The following is a 22,471-nucleotide window of genomic DNA, read 5'->3' on the forward strand; positions in this document are numbered from 1 at the left end:
GACTTCTTGCACCCTCACAGGAATCTGGGATCAATTTGGGATGCAGCAGGACATTCCTCCTGCTCCACCCCCATCTCCTGCAGTGACCCACACAGGGTCACTGTAGGTTCCTGTCAAGAGCCAGCCTGGAAACAGAGGGACCATCCCAGCCCCTCTGGGAGCAGGGGCTGGGTTTACACACAACTCATGACCTTGTGCTAAAACGCCCTCTCTTCCCTCCCTGCCCACACCCAGGACAAATTACAGCCCCTGGTGCCCAGCCCAGAGGCACACCTTGCAGTGTCCATGCTGGGAACAGTTCTGATGGGTGGGTGGAGAACTGGGAGTTTCCTAGGAAATGCCCTGTGGATGAGATCCTAGGCATCTGATATTTGTTTGGGGTTTAATCCCTGGATATGTTGAGCTCAGGTTAAAAAACCACCCGAAGTGAGCCAAATGAGGCTCCACCAGCCAGCACCTTGCCTGGCCAAGTCCAGCTGGGCTCCCAGAAATTTCCGGATCTGGGGGCATCCATGGATTGAAACTATTCACAAAAATGCTCCTCCCTAGCTGGGCTTTATTAGTGCCTCTTTGTGTGGGAGACTCTCCCTCCAAGCCAGATTTCTCCAGCCCGTTTGCCCAGTACTCCTGCCATCCAGTCAATGATTTGTAGCTAGGAAGCATGGAAGGATGCCTTTGGGATTCCCTGCATCCAACTGTTGCCACACGGGACCCCTTTTTCCTCACAGCCTGTGTGCTGCTGGAATCAGCATCTCCCCAACTCCTCACTGGGACCAGTCCCACCAGCCAGGGAGGATAACAAAAGGTCACACTAAATCATCAGGACACTGGGCAAAGTGGGATGTGGGAATGCTGGGGACATCCCTCCTGCTCCATGCCTCCTCCCTCTCCTCCTGCTCGCATAGAGGAGCAGGAAAGGCCAGGCTGGAGGAGCAGGCTGGTATGCAGTGAGACCAACCCCGAGTGGTACCACAGTGCAGTGTCACAGCGTCCCACTCCTGTCCCCAAATGCCATCAGTGAGGCAGCGCCACGCTGAGGACACTGCGTGCCACCTGGGTGCTTCTGCCCCGAGCCGGTGGCTTTTCCCTGGGACAGGAGTGGGCCAGGCTGTGCTGGGAGGTGCTGCCCCTCCGCCTGCTCCCTCGGGATCCACAGACCCAGAAGAAAAGGAACGAGGGCTTGGCCGACTGTCAAACCTCGGCACGGCGCGGGCGGGGGAGGCGCGGGCGCCCAAGGCACTCGCGGCAGCGGACGGGGGACACTCGGCAGTCCCATGGGGACACCCTTCCATTCCAAGGGACCCCTCCCTTCGGTCCCCCCGCCCCTGTGCCATTCCTGCCCACCCGGCGCCTGCGGGGCCGGGAATGCTGCCCCTGCCCGAACCCTTCTGGCGCCGGGTCCCGCAGCCTTGTGCGCGTTAGAGACTCTTCACCACGGGGATGCCCCGCGAGCAGCTCTTGGGGGATGTGCGGGGGTGCGTGTGCGCCACCCCCAATCCCGTGCCTCCCATTGGAGGAATAGCATGTGCCCCCCTTATGGAAAAAGATCTGGCGTTCTCCTTGGAGGTCGGCTCTGCCCTCTGTGTCACTCGTCCCGTGCCACGCTCTCTTCCAGGGTGGGCGGGGCCTCCAGGCTGAGCCCCCCGGCGCCGCCGTGCACGCTCGAGAAGGACACCATGGTGTGGAGGAGCACCAGGACCAGCACGCACAGTCTGATCCTGCTGCTGCCAAGGCGAGACCCCGCGGAGACCGGCAGCAAGGATGGGGAGCGGGGCTGGTGGTACTGGTGGTACTGGTGGTGGTGGTAGAGGTGGTAGTGGTTCTGCCTCTGGTGATGGAGGTGGGGGTCGTGGCGGTGGAAATGGAGTGACTCTGATGCCGTGGATTTGGTGGATGTGTCCTCGTTGCTGTCTGGGGGGTGCTCACAGGAGTCCCATTGCACCTCGCAGCACTTGGCCTCCTCGTCAGGCAGCTGATTCTCCAGCAGCCCTGCGGGAAGGAAGGAAGCAGGAGGAGGGGTCAGCGGGACACTGAGGATGAGGCTGCAGAGACTGCCCGACTGTGGGATGGGCACACCTGAGAACCAGGACACCCAGACACCTCACAAGACTGCCCCAGCGCGTCTGTGAGCCTGCACACATCAGCCGGGCGAGCTCAGGGCTCCCCAAATCCTGCTCACAGTAGTTCAACATCCCCACCCTGCTTTAATCCATCACCTGCAGCTCCTTCCATGCTTTAGCTTTCAGTCAGAGGTAGGACTTTCACCTCCTGGGCTGAAATGTTGCTGTGTCCCCATTAACCCTTTATTCTGTACCCTTGGGATGGCCACGTTTTGGCATTAGGCAACATTTCCACACTGCCCCTCCTCCCACTCCATCCCAACAAGCCTTCCAAACTTGGGAAGCGGCTTGGAAATTCCCCAGAGCTCACCGTCACCCTCTGTGCCCGGTGTGGGCCCGGCCCTCCTTACCCGTACAGATGAAGCCAGGCAAACCTCCATAGATCAGCTCGTCATTGTCCGGTAACACGAACGGGCACCTGGTCTGCACCTCCAGGCAGTATTGCTTGCATGGGATCCGCTGCCGGCACTGCTGCTGGGTCACGTTGAAGTACTCGGAGCACAGCCATGCCTTATAGACAGCCTGGGGGAAGTCATGGAGAGGGACACATCACTTCCCAAGCACTGGAACAGCTGGAGCATTGCAGTGTGAAAGAGGATGGGAGAGTCCCCAGCTCTTGTGGGAAATGTGTGTTGGGGGCATTTGTTGAACAGTGATGGATTCAAACAACCCACTGGTGTGTAACAACGGTGGAACTTGTCTATCCAGTTAAATCCACCACAAAAATAACCGCATGAAATTACCACATGGCACCGTGACAGATTCTGCCAACACCAGTGACCCAAGAGCTTGGTCTGTCACACAAAAATTCAAACACTGCTTATCACGCATCCCAGAGCGTCCTCCTCATACCCAAGACATCCCACTTGCTCTCCTGGGAAAGGGACGGATTCTCATGTCCTCTAAAGTGCCTTGGCCCCCATCAGCTCTGGATAAGGGACAGCAAAACACATCGTGGGCTGGTCTTTACTGGACGTCTCCTGCTGGAAAAGCTGCTGGACAGAAGCAGCTGGCATGCAGCACACACAGTCACTGCGCCCTCATGCTTGTCCCTCTCTGCCACTGAATAACACCCTCCTCACCTCCCGCACCAGGTCTTGGGAGAGATTATTGATTCCTTGACATCTGGAACTTCTGCTGTGCCATTTCTTCTGGCTCAAGGGGGAAACTTGTTCATTTCCCAGTTCTGGCACTGGGACATACCAGTGGTACAGGTGTCTCCATGTGCTCTGTTCACCTTCTTGATACTTCAAGCTGTGCTTGGCAACATTTCCAAAAGGAAGAGCACCCTGGGGGTTCAGCTGTGACTGCAAGGCTGTGCCACATTCCCTGCCTCTCCAGCCTGTCCAGTCCTGGGTTTCCCTCTTCCCTTCCAGCCTCTGTGTGCTTGTGCCTATGACAGACAGCTGGGCATAGCCCAGGTGGCCTCAGTTACAACCATATTCCCAAACTTCCCTTATCTCCCCAGCATCAGACATGGGGGAAGTTGTTTGTCTCCACTGGCTGTAGCAGAGAGGGAGGGAGAGCTCCCATTTCTCCTGGTGTGCATCATTCCTCAGGCTGCAAGAAATCTGTGGCACTTCCAGCTCACCCATGAACTCATGTGGCCAGGAGTGACAGCACCACAGTCATTCCATGACCATAACCAACTTCCTTTGAAACCAGCTAGAAAGGATTCCCTCTGGTTCAAAGGGAATGAGTTTCCCTTCTTGGCATGCTTAGAGAAGCCCCGAGCTCCTCCTTTCAGCTGCATTTTCACTTTCTGGAGGCTTTAAACCCATCACTTCTTTGCTTCCCCATGTCTTCCACAGATCCTTATCATCATTTGTTTGGACCACAGTGGTGTCTCAGGATTAAAGCTGGTTAGGAAATTCTTAGCAAGTTATTTTAGTTTGCCTTTTTTTTCCTGGAAAATGCCAAATCATGAAATCCAGAATTTTCACTGAATTGTGTTAGCTTTGGTGAAGCTTTCATTCCAAAAAGTTTAATGGGCACCAGACACAATTTATGGAACAAACATTTTGGAGCAGTCCCACAGCAGTACCATGGCCAGGACTTTCCCCTGGGATGTGGGAATACAGGTGCTTGCTCTTGTCCTGTTGGATGTTAATTACTGGGACACAGTGAAACAGTTCCAGAGGAGGGAATGACTCTGCAGAGTGTGAGGACTCAAGCAGGAGAGTTTTGAGGTCTGGATCTGCATCCCTGAACATGTCATTGCTGCAAGTGTTCAGGGCCAGGCTGGATGGGGCTTGGAGCACCCTGGGATAGTGGAAGGTGTCCCTGCCCTGGAGCAGGAGGTGGGATGGGATTAAGGTCCCTTCCAACCCAAACCATTCCACGACTCTATGATCTGCCTGAGCTGATTCCCTAGAGCCGAGGAGGAAGAAGCCATGCTCCAGAGGGACCACAACCCCCACTGCAACACGTGCCCTCCCTGATTGCCTCTGCTCCCGTGGGGACAGTGTCGGGAGCAAGGAGACATGGGAACAGCAAGGAGGACACAGCAGGACACCTGAGTGGGCGGCACATGGCCCTCTGCAACCCTGAGTTTTTCTCCATTGGGAAAGCAGAACCTGTCACTGCTGCTATGGAACTTCAACAGGATATAAAGGAGGGTTAGAGAGCTCAGGGGGCAGTGACACCTTACACTGATGGGACACAGCACCAGGGGATGTAAAGTGGGCTCCAAAGCACCTACTGACTGCCCAGGATTTATTCAGGATTGTCTTGGGTTGAAAAACATAACCAAAAATGTGTACTCTATTTTCATCTGTTGAAGTCGGTTGGGAGATATTGTTCTTTATCTATTGTAACTCTAGAGGTGGAAAGAGGACAGATGCCCTCTGTTAGTGGGACAACTGATAACACCAGATAAGGCAGTGCCTTCTTATCTCTTCCTCCACCCATCCCTGTCCTAGGGCCTGTGAATGGGCCATTTAAGGCCTCAAACATGACTGATAACATCACCTCATTCCATTGTGAGATGCTCCACCCAGTGGGAGGAGCCAAAGCCTTTCCACCGGGATAAAACCAGCAATCCCAAACACCAAGGGAGCCTGTTTCCACTGGAGTCACAGAGGATGACTGGACCCATCTTGCCAGCATTGGACTTTTTTTTTCTGCAGGATCATCTCTACTTCACATAACATCTGTCACTCCAGGAAGACTTATTTGCACTGCTTCCAACACCCTGACAACAGGATGTCAGGTCGCATCTCTGACTCTGTCAGGGTTTTCTAAGACTTTTGTTTGTTTGCTTGTTTGGCTTTTTGTACTACTGCATTTGTATTTTTTTAATATTCTTAGTACAGAACTGTTATTCTTATTCCCATATTTTAGCCTGAAAGCTCCTAATTTCAAAATTGTATTGATTTGGAGGGAGGGGGTTTTTCCATTCCAAGGGAAACTCCAGTTTTCCCTGACAGATACTTGTCTTTCCAAACCAAGACAAGGATTTATCCTTATTCCAATCTGAAGACTCAACAAATCCCTGCCTGGACATGACGCTGTTGTTTCCACACGCTCCAGACACACTCCAGTGTGGTCTGGAGCAAAACAGAGAGAGGCCTTATTAATTACCTTAATTATTTGTGCTGCTTTTAGAGCAACAAGGAGAGGGTGTGCTGAGAACACCCTGACCCTCAGAGCATCTGGCAGTGAGGAGCTTGATGAGCTTCTCCTTCCTCTGGTGACCATCCAGGATTTTGGACAGCTGGTGTGGATGACCTGCTTGAATTTGAACTGGCTGAATTCAGGTGGGTGGATTCCCCCCAAAGCCATGAAGTTTTCAGGATTAAAATCCAGATGGATTAACTAAACCACAACCAGCCTGGAGTTCAAAGGGGAATTATGAACACACTAGGAGCTAGAGGGACATCACTGGTATGCCCAGCCCCATCTGGGATGGAGACCCTGAATCCATCCCTCCAGCACAGCCTCTTTTCCAGCCCTCATCTGCCTTAGGATAAACATCTCCATCAGTGGGACTTCCTCGTGTTTCCCTAGGAGGTTGTTTTACAGCACTTATCTCACTGCCTACAAGTTTTCCTTCATACTTGACCTACATTTTTCCATCCAAAAGTTCACTCCCTTCAATCATTCCCTCCACCATTCCCTCTCCCTGCTCTGTGTTTACACATCTCTAATATTTGCAGATGTCATCTCATGCTCCCCCTTTAGTCACAACTCAGGCGAGCTCGGCTGATTTACTCACTCCCATTTCCTGCCAGTCTTCTTCCCAGCTCCGACTCTCTCCCACACTCCTTCCCAGATCCCAGTCACATCCCAGCTCCCACCTAGACTCACATGCAGCTCGGCATGGAGGGTACACTAAGTGCTCTGGCAGAGGATTCTGGTTGTCACCTGAGCTGTCCCAGCTCCAGATTTGGGTGGAAAAGGCAGCCGGAACAGAAGACTTCCTTTGTAGGAAGCTGCTTGGGTTCATCCTGCTCTCATGTGGAAACAGAGCTGGCACAAGCAGGCTCTACATGGATCCACACATATTCCCCATTTGTGATGATTCCCATCAGGGAAGTCTGGCAGAGTGCTGGGGTCACACAGAGGGATGTTCCATGAATTGAATGAAAATATGGATGGAGAGACTGCAAGGAGCTGGTGATACCACCAGGGAGGGCAGAGCTGAAGCACTCATCCAGAACCTGGACCTTGGATTGCCTGGCTGCCTTCCACTCATCCTTCCCTTTCCAGAGCACCTGCCTTTGCTGAGGGAAGCACTGAGCCCAGCCAGCCCTTGCCATTCCCTTGTGGCAGATCCTCCAGGTGCTGCAGCTCTGCAGGATGGAAACTGTCTGTGTGTACTGAAAAACAGAGACATCCAAAGACGTGCTGGTCCCACAGGGCTCTCCCACTCCACTGAGATCAGGCAGAGACACAGGTGGATCTCCAGGAGATCCCAGTCTTCCCATCACTCACCCACAGAGATCCATGTCACAGACAACGAGCAAATTCCCTAGGATACTCAAGGTTTTGATATCTCCAAGCTTACCCCACACAACCTCCTTAGTTCTGCTGTTAAAAGGACATGTGAGAATTCAGGACAGGGAGACATTTATTCCTTGCTTAGATAAACTGGGAAAGCTCCCTGGTTTCCATCCTTGCTCTCTCTGGATTCTTCAGGAAGCAGGTTAGGTTGCAACCAGTGCTCCTGCCATTCTGGTTTGGCTTTTGGCAGATCTCCAGCCTGGCCAAATAAACATAATTGACCTCAACTCCAAAATAGCTCCAGTTTGGTGCCCTCTTCCTACATTTTTAGCTCTAGAGGCCTGGCTGCATGACTCCAAGAAAGCACACAGAATTTGGCTGCCTAGGAAAGGAGCCAACTTCAGACACCCAATTTATATGGAAGGAGGACAGGCTATTTGTCCGCATAGGAATTTTGCCAATAGGATGAAAAATCTCATAATAAAAGACATTAAAAATCCCAAAATTAATTTGATTTCCAATAGTTAGTTCAGCTCCCTGTCTGCTCACACTTCCATTGGGATCTGGAAGCAGCAGTCAGAAGGACGGTGCTTTCACAGGGAATTCTGTGCCAAATGAGAGTTTTTTCCTGCCTGCACTATTCCCTCTGTCTCCTGTCAGTACTAGGACAGCATTCCCCACCAAAAAGCTTTCCCAAAGTCTTTCTATGTCCTTGAGATTTCTGCACAAATCTGACCACTTCAAGGCTGGTCCAGTTGCTGCCAGTATGTTGGAAACACTGCCACTGCATGTGGAACCATCCCAGCTACATCTTGGGAGAACCAAGGAGCAGGAATGGAGCAGCATTCTCAGGATACACCACCACTGCAGAGGATGCAGTGCTTGGGATAGTTTGGATGCCCACTGGGAATGCCAGTTGTAATTAACACAACAAACTGTTGTTTTCCCATCTGAACAGGATCAATGCTCAGGAAGTTTCCTCAAGGAAAATCCTGCTAATGGTACAAATGTAACAAATCCTTTTCCTTAATTAAAGGGAGGGGTTGGGGCAGCATCCCCAGCCCAAAATCCACTCCTCTGAAGGACAGATGCAGACTGGATGGCAGAGAGGGAAATAGGGAGTTTTTCGCTACAAAATAACCCCAGAAGGAGACCTCGGATTGTGCCTGGACCAGAGGTGAGGGTCACTCTGGGCTCTGCCACCATTACTTTCCTCCTTTCCCTCTTCTCACGGGGTGCACTCAGCTCCCAGCATGGATGGAAAGAAAAATCCCTGCCTGTCCCTGCCAGATGCCCAGGCAGGAGCAGCCCCCTCCCCTCCCAGAGCAGTTCCTGGGACTCACATTTCCATCCTGGCCTGAGAGGAGCATCTGGAGTGGCTGTGCCTCATTAATCTTGGACACAGGGAAATGAGCACTGCTAATGAGCCGCTTGGGCAGCTCTCCAAGCTCTGGCACATCAGGATGCAGCGCGGGAAGCAGGACAGGCTCCAGGGGGAGAGAAGAGCCCCCCTGGATGGCAGAGGATTAAGGGAATGCTGAGGTCCAGGGCTAGCCAGGAGGAGTCACAAAACACATCTGCAATGTCCAATTACCACTGTATTCAATTAACTTGGCCAGTAACAATGTGGAGCTTTAAACCAGCTTTTTTTATGCTTTTTAAAAAATTCTCCTTGCTATGGCCTGTTCCAACATCATCTCTGGAACAGCTGATTTTTGGTTTCTTTCATAGTTCTGGAGTTGTTATCCCTGCCTTGACACATTCACATGCTCTGGGTTAGGAGAAGGGGGAGAAAAACAACCAACCCAATCCTAAGCCCCAACAACTGGGTAGGATTATGGGATTTGTATTGTTTTCCCTTCATTTTTAATATAAAGTTGCCTTTTGCTTGGCGATGACAGCACTGGAGCCGCAGCTCCTCCGTTTCCCAACCAGGGGAGCCTCTGCCCATTGTACCCAGCTCCAGAGGGCACGGAATGACGGCTGCAGTGGGCGCAGGGATGGGGGCTGCCAGCAGGAATGCCTGGGACATGGATAGGGATGGGGGAATGGGGATGGATGCATGCATGCTGTAGGGAACAGCACTGGTGGGAATTCCAACCAGGGAATGAAACACCACACGGAGCTGCTGGGCTGGCTGGCACATGCCCATTCCAGGCCCTCCATTACCCTGCAGCGCACCCCTCTCCAGGGCTGGTTTTCCCAGAAGTTCTCCGCCAGCCATCCCATCCATGACACCAGTTTGCATCCTGCTTGTTGTGTTTTGTTCCGGGCACAGGGAGGGTCCAGGTCTGGCACTGACCAGGCTCATCTTCAGGGAAGGTCCTGGGCATTGGAACGTTCCCTGTGCTCCCAAACTGTGGCTTCCCACCTACATCCCACAGGACCAGACCATATTCCTTGACCTGAGTGATGAAGTCACTCCCAAATTACCTGGAAGCAACTTGTCAGAGCTACTCACTCACCACTCAATCACCTCATGAAGCAGCTAATCATTTTAAAGTTTAAAGCTTTCAGTTTTTATTTAACAATAAAGCATTTTAGCTTTGATTCTCGGTTCTTGGATTAAAGAGACTGTCTGAACACGCCTTCTTTTGGAGGGAAAAGACCCAAATTTCCCCCTCCAAGCCACTCAAACCCAGTCTGAGACACACAATGTCCCAGGAGCTCATTGGTCAAAACTAAGAGAAAATAGCTTTAAAGTGTGGTCCCCCACACACTTGACACACTCAAGGCCCAGGTAACAGCTGCCACGCTATGTCACAATATCAGGCAACTCAACATATGCCTTAGAAAGGACTGGAGTGGGAAAAGTGTGGGAGAAGCAGCACCCCAACCTGTCTCTGCAACCACACACACAACCCCAGCACCCACAGGTGATGGGCTGGGGGGTGGCAGTGCCAGCTCCCAGCCCTGGGAACGCTCCCAGGGGACAGACACCACAGTCACAGCCTCCTGGCTTTGCTCATCTGCTCATGGCACCAAGGGCTGCTGTGTGCAGCGCCCAGGGAAAAGCCTGGTCTCATTCCAACAGATGCCACACTCCCCTTGGAACAAATCCAGGAAGAAGGGCTTGTGCTCATGATGGTACCAAAGCAGGAAGCACTCCCTGGAAGAGCAGAGCTTGTGGACTTGTTTTGGACGCCTCTGGCAGCTCCTGCGCTGAGGGGACAGAGCACGTGGCATCCCAACATGGCCCTGTGCCTATACCTATTGATTAATCACAGCAATTAAAGGCACAGCTGGATGAACAGGAAGGCTGGATGAACACTGCCAGGCCCTCCTGCTTCCCACAGCCAGTGCCTGTCTCCATGCATGTCACAGCTCACTCCATGTCCCTGCCCAGCAGTGTCTGCAGCTCTTCCCCTCCCACCACAGCTCCCATTTTTCCCAGTGCAGGCTGGGACGTGGCTGGAGGTTACCCCCGCGTCCAGCCACTCAGCCCTGCCCAATCACTCCTACAGCCCCCAGCCCACTGCAGGAGGCTCTCGATCCCAGATCGCTGCTACAAAACATCCCAGTTCCCATGGAATATTTCCATTTCATTATTAAACTCCACCGCAAGGTAGATGCATCCTCTCTCCAAGAGAGGTGAGCACGGGGTGACAGTGCTCTGCTCACAGATGCAAGCTCTCATCCCAGCATTCCTGATGTCAGTCTCCTGTTCAGTCCTACCTCCTCACATCCTGGGTGTGTCTCCTCTACTTACCTGGGAATTCCCTGGCAGTGTCTTTCTGGGACACAGTGGCCCAGCCATGGTGGGCACTGCTGCCAGACCCCAGGCACAGCCAGTCCCTATGCCAAGATCTCAGCCTGGGAGCATGATGAGGCCACAGGAAACAGCACTCCAAGGCTACAGTTAATCCAGGCTGCTGCTCTGTGCTCTCCTTTCAAAAAGGGTCTTGGCTGGGCTTTAGAGAAGAGAAGAGCAGCGTGTCAGGAAGGCAAGGCCAGATGGAGGGTGGAGGTTTGTATGGGAACGGGGTGGACACCAGGAGACAAGGACAAACAGCTGGTGGCCAGGGAGAGAGCAGCTCTCATTGGCGTCTGGAGGGCTCTGCCCTTGTGACACCACGTGGCCGAAGGTGGAAGAGGGGAGACCAGGCCTCCAGTTCCAGGGCCTCACCAGACTCTGAGTAAAGTTCTTCCCAATATCCCATCTAACCCTCCATCCTGTACAATCCCTCACCTGCCAGCCCCCAGTGGGTCATATACCAGCCCATCCTACCAGCCCATGACTTAAAAAGTAATTAAAGACCTCAGCAAAACTGAAGCTGAACACGACGGAGCTGGGGACAGAGGGAAAGTGAGGTCCCTTCAATCCATTAGGATGGCTTGAGGAATTCACTCCCATTAGATCCTGCTGCAGCCAGGGGCTTAGCAAGATTCAAAAGTGGATTAAACATTTATACAGCTAATGAGAACATCTTGTTACATTAGATAGGATATAAAAAAATAAAGGCTAGACACTTCAGTGCCATGAGCCATAAATTACCCACCAGTGATGGGGGTGAGGGAGAAGTTTCTCTGCTCATCCCCCTTCCAAAGAAGTGGTGAGGTTGGAAAATTGTTCTCAGGCTGGTGTGAAAGTCCAGCCCAGCAAGGGCTTGTCACAGCAGGGCTGTCTTGCATCCAATGCCTACGGAAGGACCCAATCCTGTACTCTTCCTTGAGCCCCTTGCACAGCATCCCAAGAGGTCCCACTTGGCTTTAGTGGGAATGGGACAGGGTATAAGGCAGCAAGAGAAACCTTGTCCCTCATGTCATCCATGTGCACCCCACAGAGATGGGCAAGCAGCAGGATCTTGCCCAGGGAGCAAACAGCAGGGAGACAGGAACATCTTGGTTCCTGAGCACCTTCCATGGTCACAGGGAAGTGCAGTTTTCCATGCTCATGCTGGGCCTTGCAGCCACCTCAACTTGTGTCCATAGGTCACTTAAATACAAGCAAAGATGATTATGAGATGCTTATCAGCACTCCTGGCAGCTCCTACTGCTGGAGACACACAGCAGGCTGTGGCTCATGTCAGACCCAGAGCTGCAGCCTCTGGTTTTCTCTCCCTGGCTGAACATCACTTGCAGAAATCTCCTGCTCGCTTCCAGGGGAGGAAAGCCCCAGGATCACTCTCAGTCTCTGTGGTGAGCTGCAGGCAGGTGCTCCTGGCTGGCATCGCTCCTCATGCAGCAGATCCCAAGGGATGTGCTACTGCGGGGAAGCCCCATTCCTGCTGCTCTCCCCTAAGGCAAGCCTGGGACAGGCTGAGGCTGTCCCTGTCCCTGTCCCTTCTCCCTCATTATGCTTCGCAGAGCAGAAGTGCTTCCCCTGCATTCCCATGAGCAGGGAGTGTCTGGAGAATGGTCCCAGGACCATGCTCTGAGCCAGGCTGCCACCCCAGAGCTCCTGGTGCTTCCTGACAGTCTCATTTGAAGGGGAGAGCAAGGAATGACAACAAACAGGAAAAACAGCATGGCAGGAAAACTGGTCCTTGCACAGAGACCCCTGTGGATTCCTCCTCTCCACATCCAGCTCCATTGAAAATGACACAGAAGACAACCAGCTCCAAGGAATATGACACTGAAGACCACGAGTAGGTCAGGGAGATGCCCAGGTCTGAAGGAGGTTGAACTCATTACACTAAAGACAGAAGCACAGCTCCTGCTTTGCTAGCACTGGTCACTCCTTCCCAACTTGCAACTGTTAGAGAATTCCAAGAAAATTCCACTTGCCTCCTCTCCCTCTGTAACCACCAGCAGTGGGGAATGCTTGGGACTCATGCCTACGAGCACAGGGTGTTGCAGGCTCCCTGGTCCCTGCTGGCACACCTCTCACCAGGAAAACCCCAATCCCAGCCACTTCCTGGCCCCCTCCCCAGCTCTACCTTCGCTCTCCTGTCCACCCACCAGCCTCCACCCACCAGCAACGCTGCCATGCAGGGATAAGATTTCCATCCAAGATGCCAAACATGTGTATCTGTTACTCCCAAGAGGACAAACAGGGCAGGTGGCATTTCCTTCTTCAGCCAGAACCAGGAACACCAGGATCCTGGCATTGGCAGGGCTCTGGAAAACCAAATCCTTGCCAGCTGGGGCCATTTCATGCTCCTTTTTTAACAGAATGGCCACGTTGGCAGCATCTGGGGGAGCCAATGCTGGCAGCACTGCTCTTCCTGTGACACCCCAGGAGCATGGCTGGGAGAGCGGCCCCAGGGAAAAGTCAGGAAGAAGAGCAAAGCTGCAGCAGGAGAGCCATTCCAGGCAGGCAGCTGCTGGCTGGCTCTGCCCACGGGAATGGAGCAGCGTGGACAGATGGCTACTTCTTGCCCAGGCAGCCTCCGTGTCTCATTCACAGATTTGCTGTCCCTGAGTCATTGCCCTTCAAAGGACAGCAGAGCTGAGCTCCTGCGTGGAGCCAGGCATGAGTCGCATCCTAATGGCATCCCGGTGACAGTGGGAATAGCCCCCAGCAGCCAAGTACATCCTGCCTCTGCCGCCTGCCTGCCTCCCACCCTGGAGGGCAGCTCCGGAGCCCGCGGCAGAGGAAGAAGAAAAAAAAAGCCTGTGGGGCATCCCTCGGGACAGGGATGTTTTGCCAAACCCTCTCTGTGTGTGATCCTTGGCACTGCCCAGCATCGGGGTCAGGCCAGGCCATGTGTGATCCCCGCTGGGTGCAAACGGCTCCTTTCCTGATGGAAAAGAATCCTGTCCTTAGGCAGGGACCAGGCGAAGCCCACTGTGAGGGCAGGTCCAACTGTGTTCAAGCAGATACCTGTGCATTCTCTTCCACCTCCTGGTGCTGGTATGGAAGGTGCTGCCTCCTCTCGCAGGGATGCATGCAGAGCTGGAAGTCAGCATGGCACCAGCAGATCCCTCTGTCCATGGGAAGCATGGATCACTGCCTGGTAGGAAAAGCAGTGTGGCAAGACAGCCCTGATTTGGACAACCACAGGCAGCCTGTGACAATGGATGTGCACAGCAAGGGGGCTGGGGGTCGTGTTGTTTTCCCAGATCTCACATTCTGCTGATATCACTGCACGCGCTGCTGAGCTCCTGACTCCCAGAGCCTTCCCGCACCACACAGGGCAGGTGGATACTTTCCATCTCCAGCTGCTGAGGTGGCATCTCCGAGGAGCTTGTCCCACCCTGCTGGTGAAGCTCCTGGGCCCACCATACTTCCAGGAATGGGCACACATGGAGAAGAACCTGGGCTTGCCTCTGGCACTGATGGCAGCAGGCACAGGTGGGAGCACATGGAGCAGGAACCAGTGCTGAAGCCTATGGCACTTGGAGCCACTGGTGACAGTTTGATGGAGACAGATGTCACCCTCCCTTGCTGTCCCTGCACCATTTGCCGACCTGCCTGCTGCTCCATGGAGACCTGCTGCTGCCTTGGGAAACTTGTGGTTGTCCCTGCAGCACCACTGACAGACACAGGTGAGGACAGGCAGACAACAAGGACTGAGAGACGACCAGCACTAAGGAAGCAGCCAAACACCACCCGATCCCCGGTAAATCGCGCCCGTTCACACCTTGACCTCACCCCAGGTTGCTTCACCCCACGCCACCTGTGCAGGCTGAGCCTCCAGCCCACCACACACTCACAAGCAGCTTGAGATGTCTCAACCCCAAGCAAAGCTCAGGACTGCGCAAGCACCATTTCAGCATCCCCACTCCGGGCTGGCTTGCAGTACTGCCAAGTCCCAGCTACCACTGGCGCATTCCTGACACCTCTACGTCTTTTATTCCACGGGGTAAACTCCTTCCATCAGTTCAATTTTTGTTTCTCCCCTTTTCCAAGCCTTGATCTCAGTTTTCAAGCATTGAGGATGTACCAGACACAAGGCACCGGAACTGGGCTGTGCCAAAGGCTGCAGCCACAGTACCTGCAGACCAAAGCCACCCTGGTCCTTTGGCCCAAATTTTTTATACAACTGAATCACATCTTTGTGCAGAGCTACAAAAAATTCCCTTTGCTTCCATGGAATGGGTGGGGAACACGGAGCCACATACTTGGCTAAGCCCATGCATGTGCTTCTGCTCAAGCTGCCAAATGACTGGTTCTGCTGGAATTACTTCGGAATTCACTCTGGAACCTTTTTTCACCTCATGAAATGCCTCACTGGCCAGGCTGGTTCTGGAGGAGAAGCTCTGGAGCTGACACAGGCGTGTGGGAGCAGCCTCTCCCTTCCCAGGTGCTGCTGCTCCTGGTGCACCAAATGCTCCACTGGAGACCAGGTCCAGGGTGCAACTTTGCAACCTATCCATAGACTCTCTGGAAGCCTCACTGTTAAAGTTACTCCCTTAAAAAAGCACAAGGCTTTGGTAAAACTACTTTTACTGTAGTTCTCAAGAGACCTTCCCTTCGTGTAAGGAGCCATCCAGGCTTGGAGCAGGACTGTACCAGGTTGAGCAGCATTTTGGATAAGCCTAGCCCAAAGAAACTCAATGTAAGCTACTTCTGTGAAGGTAAAAAATGTTGCTTTGGTTTCCCCAAAGAGTCGTCCCTGGCATGGGGATAACCCCAAGACATGATGTTTCCAAAGCTCCTGGTGCCAGTGGGCTTGGGTTTCCAGAGGATGTTCCACAGGGAGCAATGCTCTGCAGGGATGCTCATTGCTCATCCTATTCCTGGTTAAACAAGAGCCAGAAAACAGGACCCCAGAGGGTGCTGAACCTGAGCACTGGGTATTTGCTCCCTGCTCCATTGTTGGTGGGGCCGGATGTGATGCCAGAGCAGGAACAGCCTTCATTTCTCACCACACCGCTGTGCACCTGCGGCACAGAAACACCAACAAAGCCTTGGGAATGAAATCCTGCCCTGCCAGGGGTACTGGGAAAACCAGAGGTGCAGGACCAGATCCCATACCATGGGCCCGTGCACAGAGAAACCTGATAATCTAATCACATCTGAGATGCTACAGGTCCTGTCCAGCCCAGCCTGCCCAGCTCTGCTGCCGCCCCCTCCTGCCTGCCAACCCTTCTTTCATCACAGCTTTGTTTCTTGCAGCCTAATGACTCTTTAATTCCACAGGCTTTGTCCCATAGATCTTGATTTGCCCTGGGACTGGTGGGAGGGGCAACTTTTGGGAGCTGTTGGGGCGGGGGCCAGCATGCAGAGATCAGCCTTGGCACAAACCAAGCTCTCATCTGGTGCAACACTGCTCTTTCCCTGTTTGGAAAGATGGGGAAAAGGCACAAATGAGCCCCAAGCATCCCTCAGGGCATTGCTTTCGAGGGACAGCGACTTCCTCCTGCACTAAGTCCTGCAAAGCCTGGGCTGACAGTTTGGGTGCTGCTGCTGCCCCACATATCCCAATGGATATTCGAGTCCAGTATCCATGTCCCCCCCGCTGTTACCTCCTCAAGCCCCATTGGAGGATGCTCCAAAGTGTCCCCACAACCGTTCAGTGCACCAAGTTCATTGTGTCTTGCAGAGACAAAGGGTACAAGTCACATAGCAACAGGCGAGAAGGAGGCGGCCGGCAGCTGCTCCTGACTCAATTAATGACTTTTCCCTCTTATGTTCAGAAAAACACAGGCATTTGCCACCTTTTATCCACATCATCCCTACCTAGCACCATGACCCAGCAGCTGGCAGGCAGATCCTCACAGCATTGAGCTAAAATGTATTTGAGAAGATGGATGAACCTTGTGGACCCGCTTCCCTCTTTTCCTCCTGTCTGCAAGATGCCAGTGCCCCTGTCTATGGGCATCCCTGTGAGCGCCAGACCCCCAAAATCCCACCACACGGGAAAAGCAAACAATAAACCCCAGAAGTGCATCCTCATGGTTCACTGTCTCTCAGTCACAGGGATTTCTGGGGCTAGTTGTAGAAGTAACAAATAAAACACTTGCAGGGAGTGATTTGGAAGTTGACGGTGCTGTACAGGAATAACAACATATGTAGAAAGTGGGATCTGCCCAGGAGCAACCCCTCTAGCAGAAAATAAAAAGGGAGAGTATTACAGCACTGAGTAATCTCCGCAGCTGAATTACACACAGGCCCCACCATTTCATGGGATTCCTATCTCCCAGGGAGACTTGGGTCCAGTCTTCCCCAATCTCCAGCACAGAGGGATCTGGGGTTGGGATGCCTAGAGATGCTGTTTTCCCTCCTGGCAGCACCTGCCTTTTCTCCCCAAACCTGAGGGCAGCTCTCAAGATGATTTATTAACAGGGAATTATGTGTCTCCTGAAACCAATCCGCAACACTCACACGCTTCCAAACTTTTAGCTCGGGGTCAAACCTGCTGCCATAGGAAGGAACTGGCAGCTCCAGTTGGGATTTGGTGTTGCTCTTGTTTGATATCAGGTGGAATAGAGAGCCAAAATCATCGAAGTTGTTCGGCTGCCACAGAGCTCCCTGTGAGCTGTCTACTGGGCCACACTTCTTAGGCACCAAATTCCAGAGGGATCCGTGGCTCTGCAGAGAGAGACTCTGTGCAGGTGAGCTGGAGCTGTTGTGCTTCCTCATCTTCAAATTTCCATCTGTTATTACAGAATGGCAGGGATGCGAATGCGAAGCAGCACTAACCCTCCATGCACAGCCCTGCTCCCATGGTCCCGTGTACCAGAATTATCATCTAAATCCTATTTCTCCAGCTCCAGAGTTCCTGCAGCCAGAATCCTGCTGTGAGGGCTCTGCAGGAGCTCTCACACTGGCCGAGCTGCACATTTCACTCTGTTTTCCTCCACTCCTCTCCTGTTTTCCTGTTATTTGCTCTCAGATGTTATCACCATCAAGCAATAGCTCTGCCATCCCTCACAAACAGGTATTACCCAGCATCTGGATGGGAATTACAAATTCAAACCACTTCAAAAATCCCACCAGACACATTTTTCCAAGGCAATGAGTAACTGCAGTCCCCGCTCAAGTCCAGAGGACTCGAAATCAGGCCAAAACTTGCTTGTCACCACAACGTTGGAGGGGTCTGGTATCAGCCTCAATTCACAGATGGGGAACAGCCACTGAGAGAGAAAAGCTGAGTCTCATGGACGTGAAAGGCTGGAGTAAGACACATAAATATGGAGTGAACGGCCTTAAACAAAGCAGCCTGATTTTCAGGAGCAACCAAAAGGATGGAAGCTGTGAGGGCTCCGGTGGGAGCGTGCAGACTCGGGCACTCCCATGGGAACATCCCAATGGGTGGCCCAGGGGAGTGTGCACAGGTTGTCCCTGCTGCTTCTGCCTCCTGTTGCTTCCCAAGTACTGCCTGTGGAATGTGTGGCTGAAGCTCACAGATGCTCTAAGGAGGCATGGACGCAACACGGAACCAGTTCAGAGGGACTAGTCCTGCCACTGCCTCCAGCTCTGCATCTCCCCACCACATTTCCTGCTCCCATCAAGGATGTTAAACCCAGGGACACTTAATGGGGACTCATCAAAGCATGCCTCTGTTTCTACATACTCCATACATACTGGAGTCCCAACATAATGATTATCTTCTCACCTCTTTCACTTGTCTCTCTGGGTCTCCCAGCAGAGATGGAAGCTAAGCCTGAAGTTGGAACATTTATGCTCCACCAGACATGGCACAGGAAGATCCTCATCCTGCTGGGCCCCTGGAAGCAGGAGCAGCACAATGGACAGCACCAAACTAACTCCCTGTGGAAGTGGAGCAGTGGACCAACCTACTCAGAGCAGGCTGAACACTACATGCCTTGGAAACCACAGGAGTAATTTGGGAAGCAAACCGTAATTACCTGCCTTGGCCTGGGCCCAGAACGCAAGCACAAGCTCCTGCTCAAACCCAGCTCCTCACAAAAGAGACCCTTGTAGTAGTGGCCAGGATCTCACCAATGTGCCCTTGGTGAAAGACGCCACCTCGGTGTCCCAGCGCTGCTCTTGGTGCTGCTCCCGCACTTCCCCAGGGCATGAACGCCACTTCAAGAGCTGCCCTGCAACTCCAAGTGTCCCTCCAAACTCCTGTCGCAGAAGAGGAGCAGCCAACCCCGTCGTACTGCCAGGGAGGAAGCTCTGTCACCATCCCTGTGGGGACAGGGATGCTGTCACACACCCCAAGACACAGCTCTGAGAAAGGGAAGCAGGTTTATTTATGGAGACCATTGCACTTCCCAGAGGCAATGTCTGGAGAGAGCGTGCACAGGTGAGCCAGGCAGCTTGGAGCAGGTGGAAGTTGGAGGCACCACAGATTTCTAAGAACGGAGCATCCAGCAGAACCACTGGGGACTGGGGGCCTGATGGAGATCTGACCACAGCTCTCATCTGGGAGAGGAGATGGCTCCATACGGAGCCTCGATCCCACGGATGCTGGGAGACACAACCAACCCATCGGCTTTCAGAACAGGGACTGTGCCCCAGGGCTGGGCACAGTCAGTGACACTGGAGGGAACACCAAGGTGGGAGGCACATCCCAGCACCCCTGGGCCAGTTCCCTGGGCAGAAAGGGTATAAGAGCTGGAAAACAGCTGCTACGTACAGGGACGGGGCTCTGGCACCACAGTTCATCTCAGGTCACCGCTGGTCTAATGACAGCAAGGCAGACCCCTGAGCTGTTCCAGGAGCAGCAGCAGGCCTGAGGCAGAGATGAGAGGCCCTGCACCTGGCCCGGCCCAGCCCCAGCGTGCACAGGGGTGCACACAGAAAGAGGGCTGAGTGAGGCTGGTGGGGACTGGGGTGTCAGGAGTGAGATGCTTGGATTGAGGTGGCATGTCTGGATTGGGGTGTCAGGATTGGGGTGCTGGGATTGGGGTGTCATGAGTTGGGTGCTTGGACTGAGGTGTTGGGAGCAGGGTGTTAGGAATGGGATATCGGGACCTGCCTGTGTGTGCACAGGTGTGAAGGGATGTGCGAGTGCTCATTCAGGCCAAGTCCTGCTTTGCCTTCTCTGTCCCACCACCCAGTCCCAGCCTTCCCAAGGGCTCAAGACCTGTCCCACCACTACTGCCACGATAGTTCTGGGGAGCAGAGGGAGACCCCAGCCTGCAGGTAGGTGTGAGAGCAGGGAGACCACGGTTCCCCCACACCACCAAGCCCCCTGTGGCTCAGCTCACCCAGGACGCGCCCTCGTACCTTGCAGTCCGTCAGGCAGGATCTGACCGAGTACTCTTCCGATTGCAAGTACTTCTCCAGCAAGAGGTCGAACTCCTCGTATTTTTCCTGAGCGTGTTGGTCCAGCCGCTGGTACGCCTGGACGCAGCTGCTACAGGCCTCCCCGCCCAGCGCCCCCGCCGCCGCCACCACCAGGTCCACCATCAGGTTGTCCAGGCTGCAGTCCAGGCCGTCGGGGCCGGCCATCTCCCGCAGCAGGTCCCAGATCGTGTAAGTATCACAAAAGGAGAGGTTGAAGTTCCTGAAGTAAGCCTGCAGGAAGGTCCTTTTGGACGAGGGCGAGGCGAAGAAGGGCGCGGCGGCGGCGGCGGCAGCGGCGGGGGGCGAGCGCAGGGGCGCGCCGGGGGCCCGCGGGCGCTGCGGGGCGAGCAGCCGGGCGCACGCCGAGTCCAGGTCCCCGCGGGCGGCGGGGCAGGGCCCGCCGGGGCCGCGGCTCAGGTTGCCCAGCAGGGCCTCGCAGCTGCCGCCGCCGCCGTCCGCCGGCTCGGCCGCCAGCAGCGCCCGCGGCCCGCGGCCCCGCGGCCGCTCCCGCGCCCGCAGCTTGGCCCCGGCGCAGAGCCACAGATGGTCGGAGAGGAGCACGGTGAAGAAGAGGAGCGAGGCGAGCGACAGGCGCCATTTCTGCGCCCGCTCGGGGTCGGCCACCGGCTTGTCGCTGCGGCGCGGCGCGCAGCACACGGCCCCGCCGGCGGCGCCCCCGCGGGGGGACATCCAGGCGCCGCGGATCATGCCGGGGGCGCGCGGGCGCCGGGCGGGCAGCGCCGCGCTGCCGCCGCTGTCACCTGCCCCGCGCCGCCGCCATGCCCGCGCCGCCCCCGCCGCGCCCCGCCGCCGCCGCCCGCCCCGGCCCCGGGCATGCCCCGGCCGCCCTCACTCGGCTTTCCGCTTGCCCCGGCGCGGTGCCGGGGCCGCGCCGCGCCCGCCGCCGCCGCCGTCGCCGCCCGGCCCCATCGCCCTCAGTCTGTCGCCATCTTCGGCCGCGCCGCCAACACCTTGAGGAGCCGCGAGCGCTGCGCCTGCGCGCTGCCTCCGCTCCGCCGGCACCGGCACGGCCACGGCCCGGCCCGGCCGGCGCTCCGAGGTGCTGAAGGACAGCTCCGCTCGCCCGGGCCGGGCCGGGACACCCCCGCACCCGCACACCACCCCCAGCCCCGGCGGCAGCACCGCCCTCGGCCTCATCCTCGTCCTCACCCCCACCCTGAGCGTCACCTGCACCCTCATCAGCACCTCAACCTCACCCGCTTCCTCATCCTCTCCGCCACTTCACCCCCACGGTCACCCTCATGCTCACCTCACGTTTGCCATCATCTTCACACTCACATTCACACTCATCCTCATACTAACCCTAACCTTCACTTGAATCCTCATCCTCACCCTCATGGACTGGTCGCATCCCTGCTGTCAACAGGTCCCAGCGGAGCAGGCCCGTGGGGGCTCCAGCAGCAGCCACACACACGGTGCTGTCCCCTGAGAGCAGAGCCTGGTGTCCCCTCGCTGCCCACACACCCTCAGCCCACCAAAGAGCCCCCGATGATTCCATTCCTGAGGGATATCACCAGACAGCAAAAGCAGCTTCCAGGGACATCCCTTATTTGTGTCCCTAAATCCCTGTTAGGGAGTTCTTGGCATGGCTAAACCCTGAGAGACCATCAGCTCGCTGGGAGCAGAAAATAAAGAGGAGCTGAGGGAGCTGGGGAGGCTCAGCCTGGAGAAAAGGAAGCTCAGGGGGGACCTTCTGGCTCTGCACAACTCCCTGACAGGAGGGGGCAGCCAGGGGGAAATCAGGGTCTGCTCCCAGGAAACAGGGACGGGATGAGAAGGATTAGCCATAAATTGCACTGGTGGAGATTTGGGTGGGATATTAGGGAATATTTCTCCATTGAAAAAGTGATCAGGCATTGAAACAGACACCAAGGGAAGCAGTGAAGTCACTGCCCCTGGAAGTGGTCAAAATCATGGATGTGGCACTTGGGAATATTGATTAATGGTGGCCTTGGTGGTGCTGGGGGTGATGGTTGAACTCAATGGTCTCTGAGAGCCACTCTAACTTAAATGATTCCATAAATTTATGAACTTGAAACCCCAGTGTACACGGAACAGAGGAGGGTCCTTCTCCACCCACAGGGCAATCCTCAGCCTCGGGCACTACCCTGGCTGTGGGAATTGCTTCAGTAGTTCCTATTCCTGGCATTTTCCTCAAGCTCTGTCCCAAAGTGAACAAGTTCCTTCAAGGCCATGGGGTGCTAGTACCCAAGCTTCCTCAGGGGAGTAGGATCCTGCAGGCACAGAGAAAAACACTGGAGGTTTTATCCTTGTCCTATTTATCATCCTAACCTGT

General features: G+C 54.7%; 1 protein-coding gene across 1 annotated transcript; it reads right to left on the reverse strand.

The window, feature by feature from the left end:
• Positions 1 to 1,582: 1,582 nt before the first annotated feature.
• Positions 1,583 to 21,121, reverse strand: NALF2 (NALCN channel auxiliary factor 2). The gene is made up of 3 exons (XM_063422894.1): positions 20,095 to 21,121; positions 2,471 to 2,642; positions 1,583 to 1,989 (listed from the first exon to the last, which is right to left on the reverse strand). Exons 1-3 carry the CDS (start codon positions 20,860 to 20,862, stop codon positions 1,586 to 1,588), a joined length of 1,344 nt encoding a protein of 447 aa, XP_063278964.1. The 5' UTR covers positions 20,863 to 21,121; the 3' UTR covers positions 1,583 to 1,585.
• Positions 21,122 to 22,471: the final 1,350 nt, after the last annotated feature.

The sequence above is a fragment of the Prinia subflava genome, chromosome Z (assembly GCF_021018805.1).
Source record: "Prinia subflava isolate CZ2003 ecotype Zambia chromosome Z, Cam_Psub_1.2, whole genome shotgun sequence".
Lineage (NCBI taxonomy): Eukaryota > Metazoa > Chordata > Aves > Passeriformes > Cisticolidae > Prinia > Prinia subflava.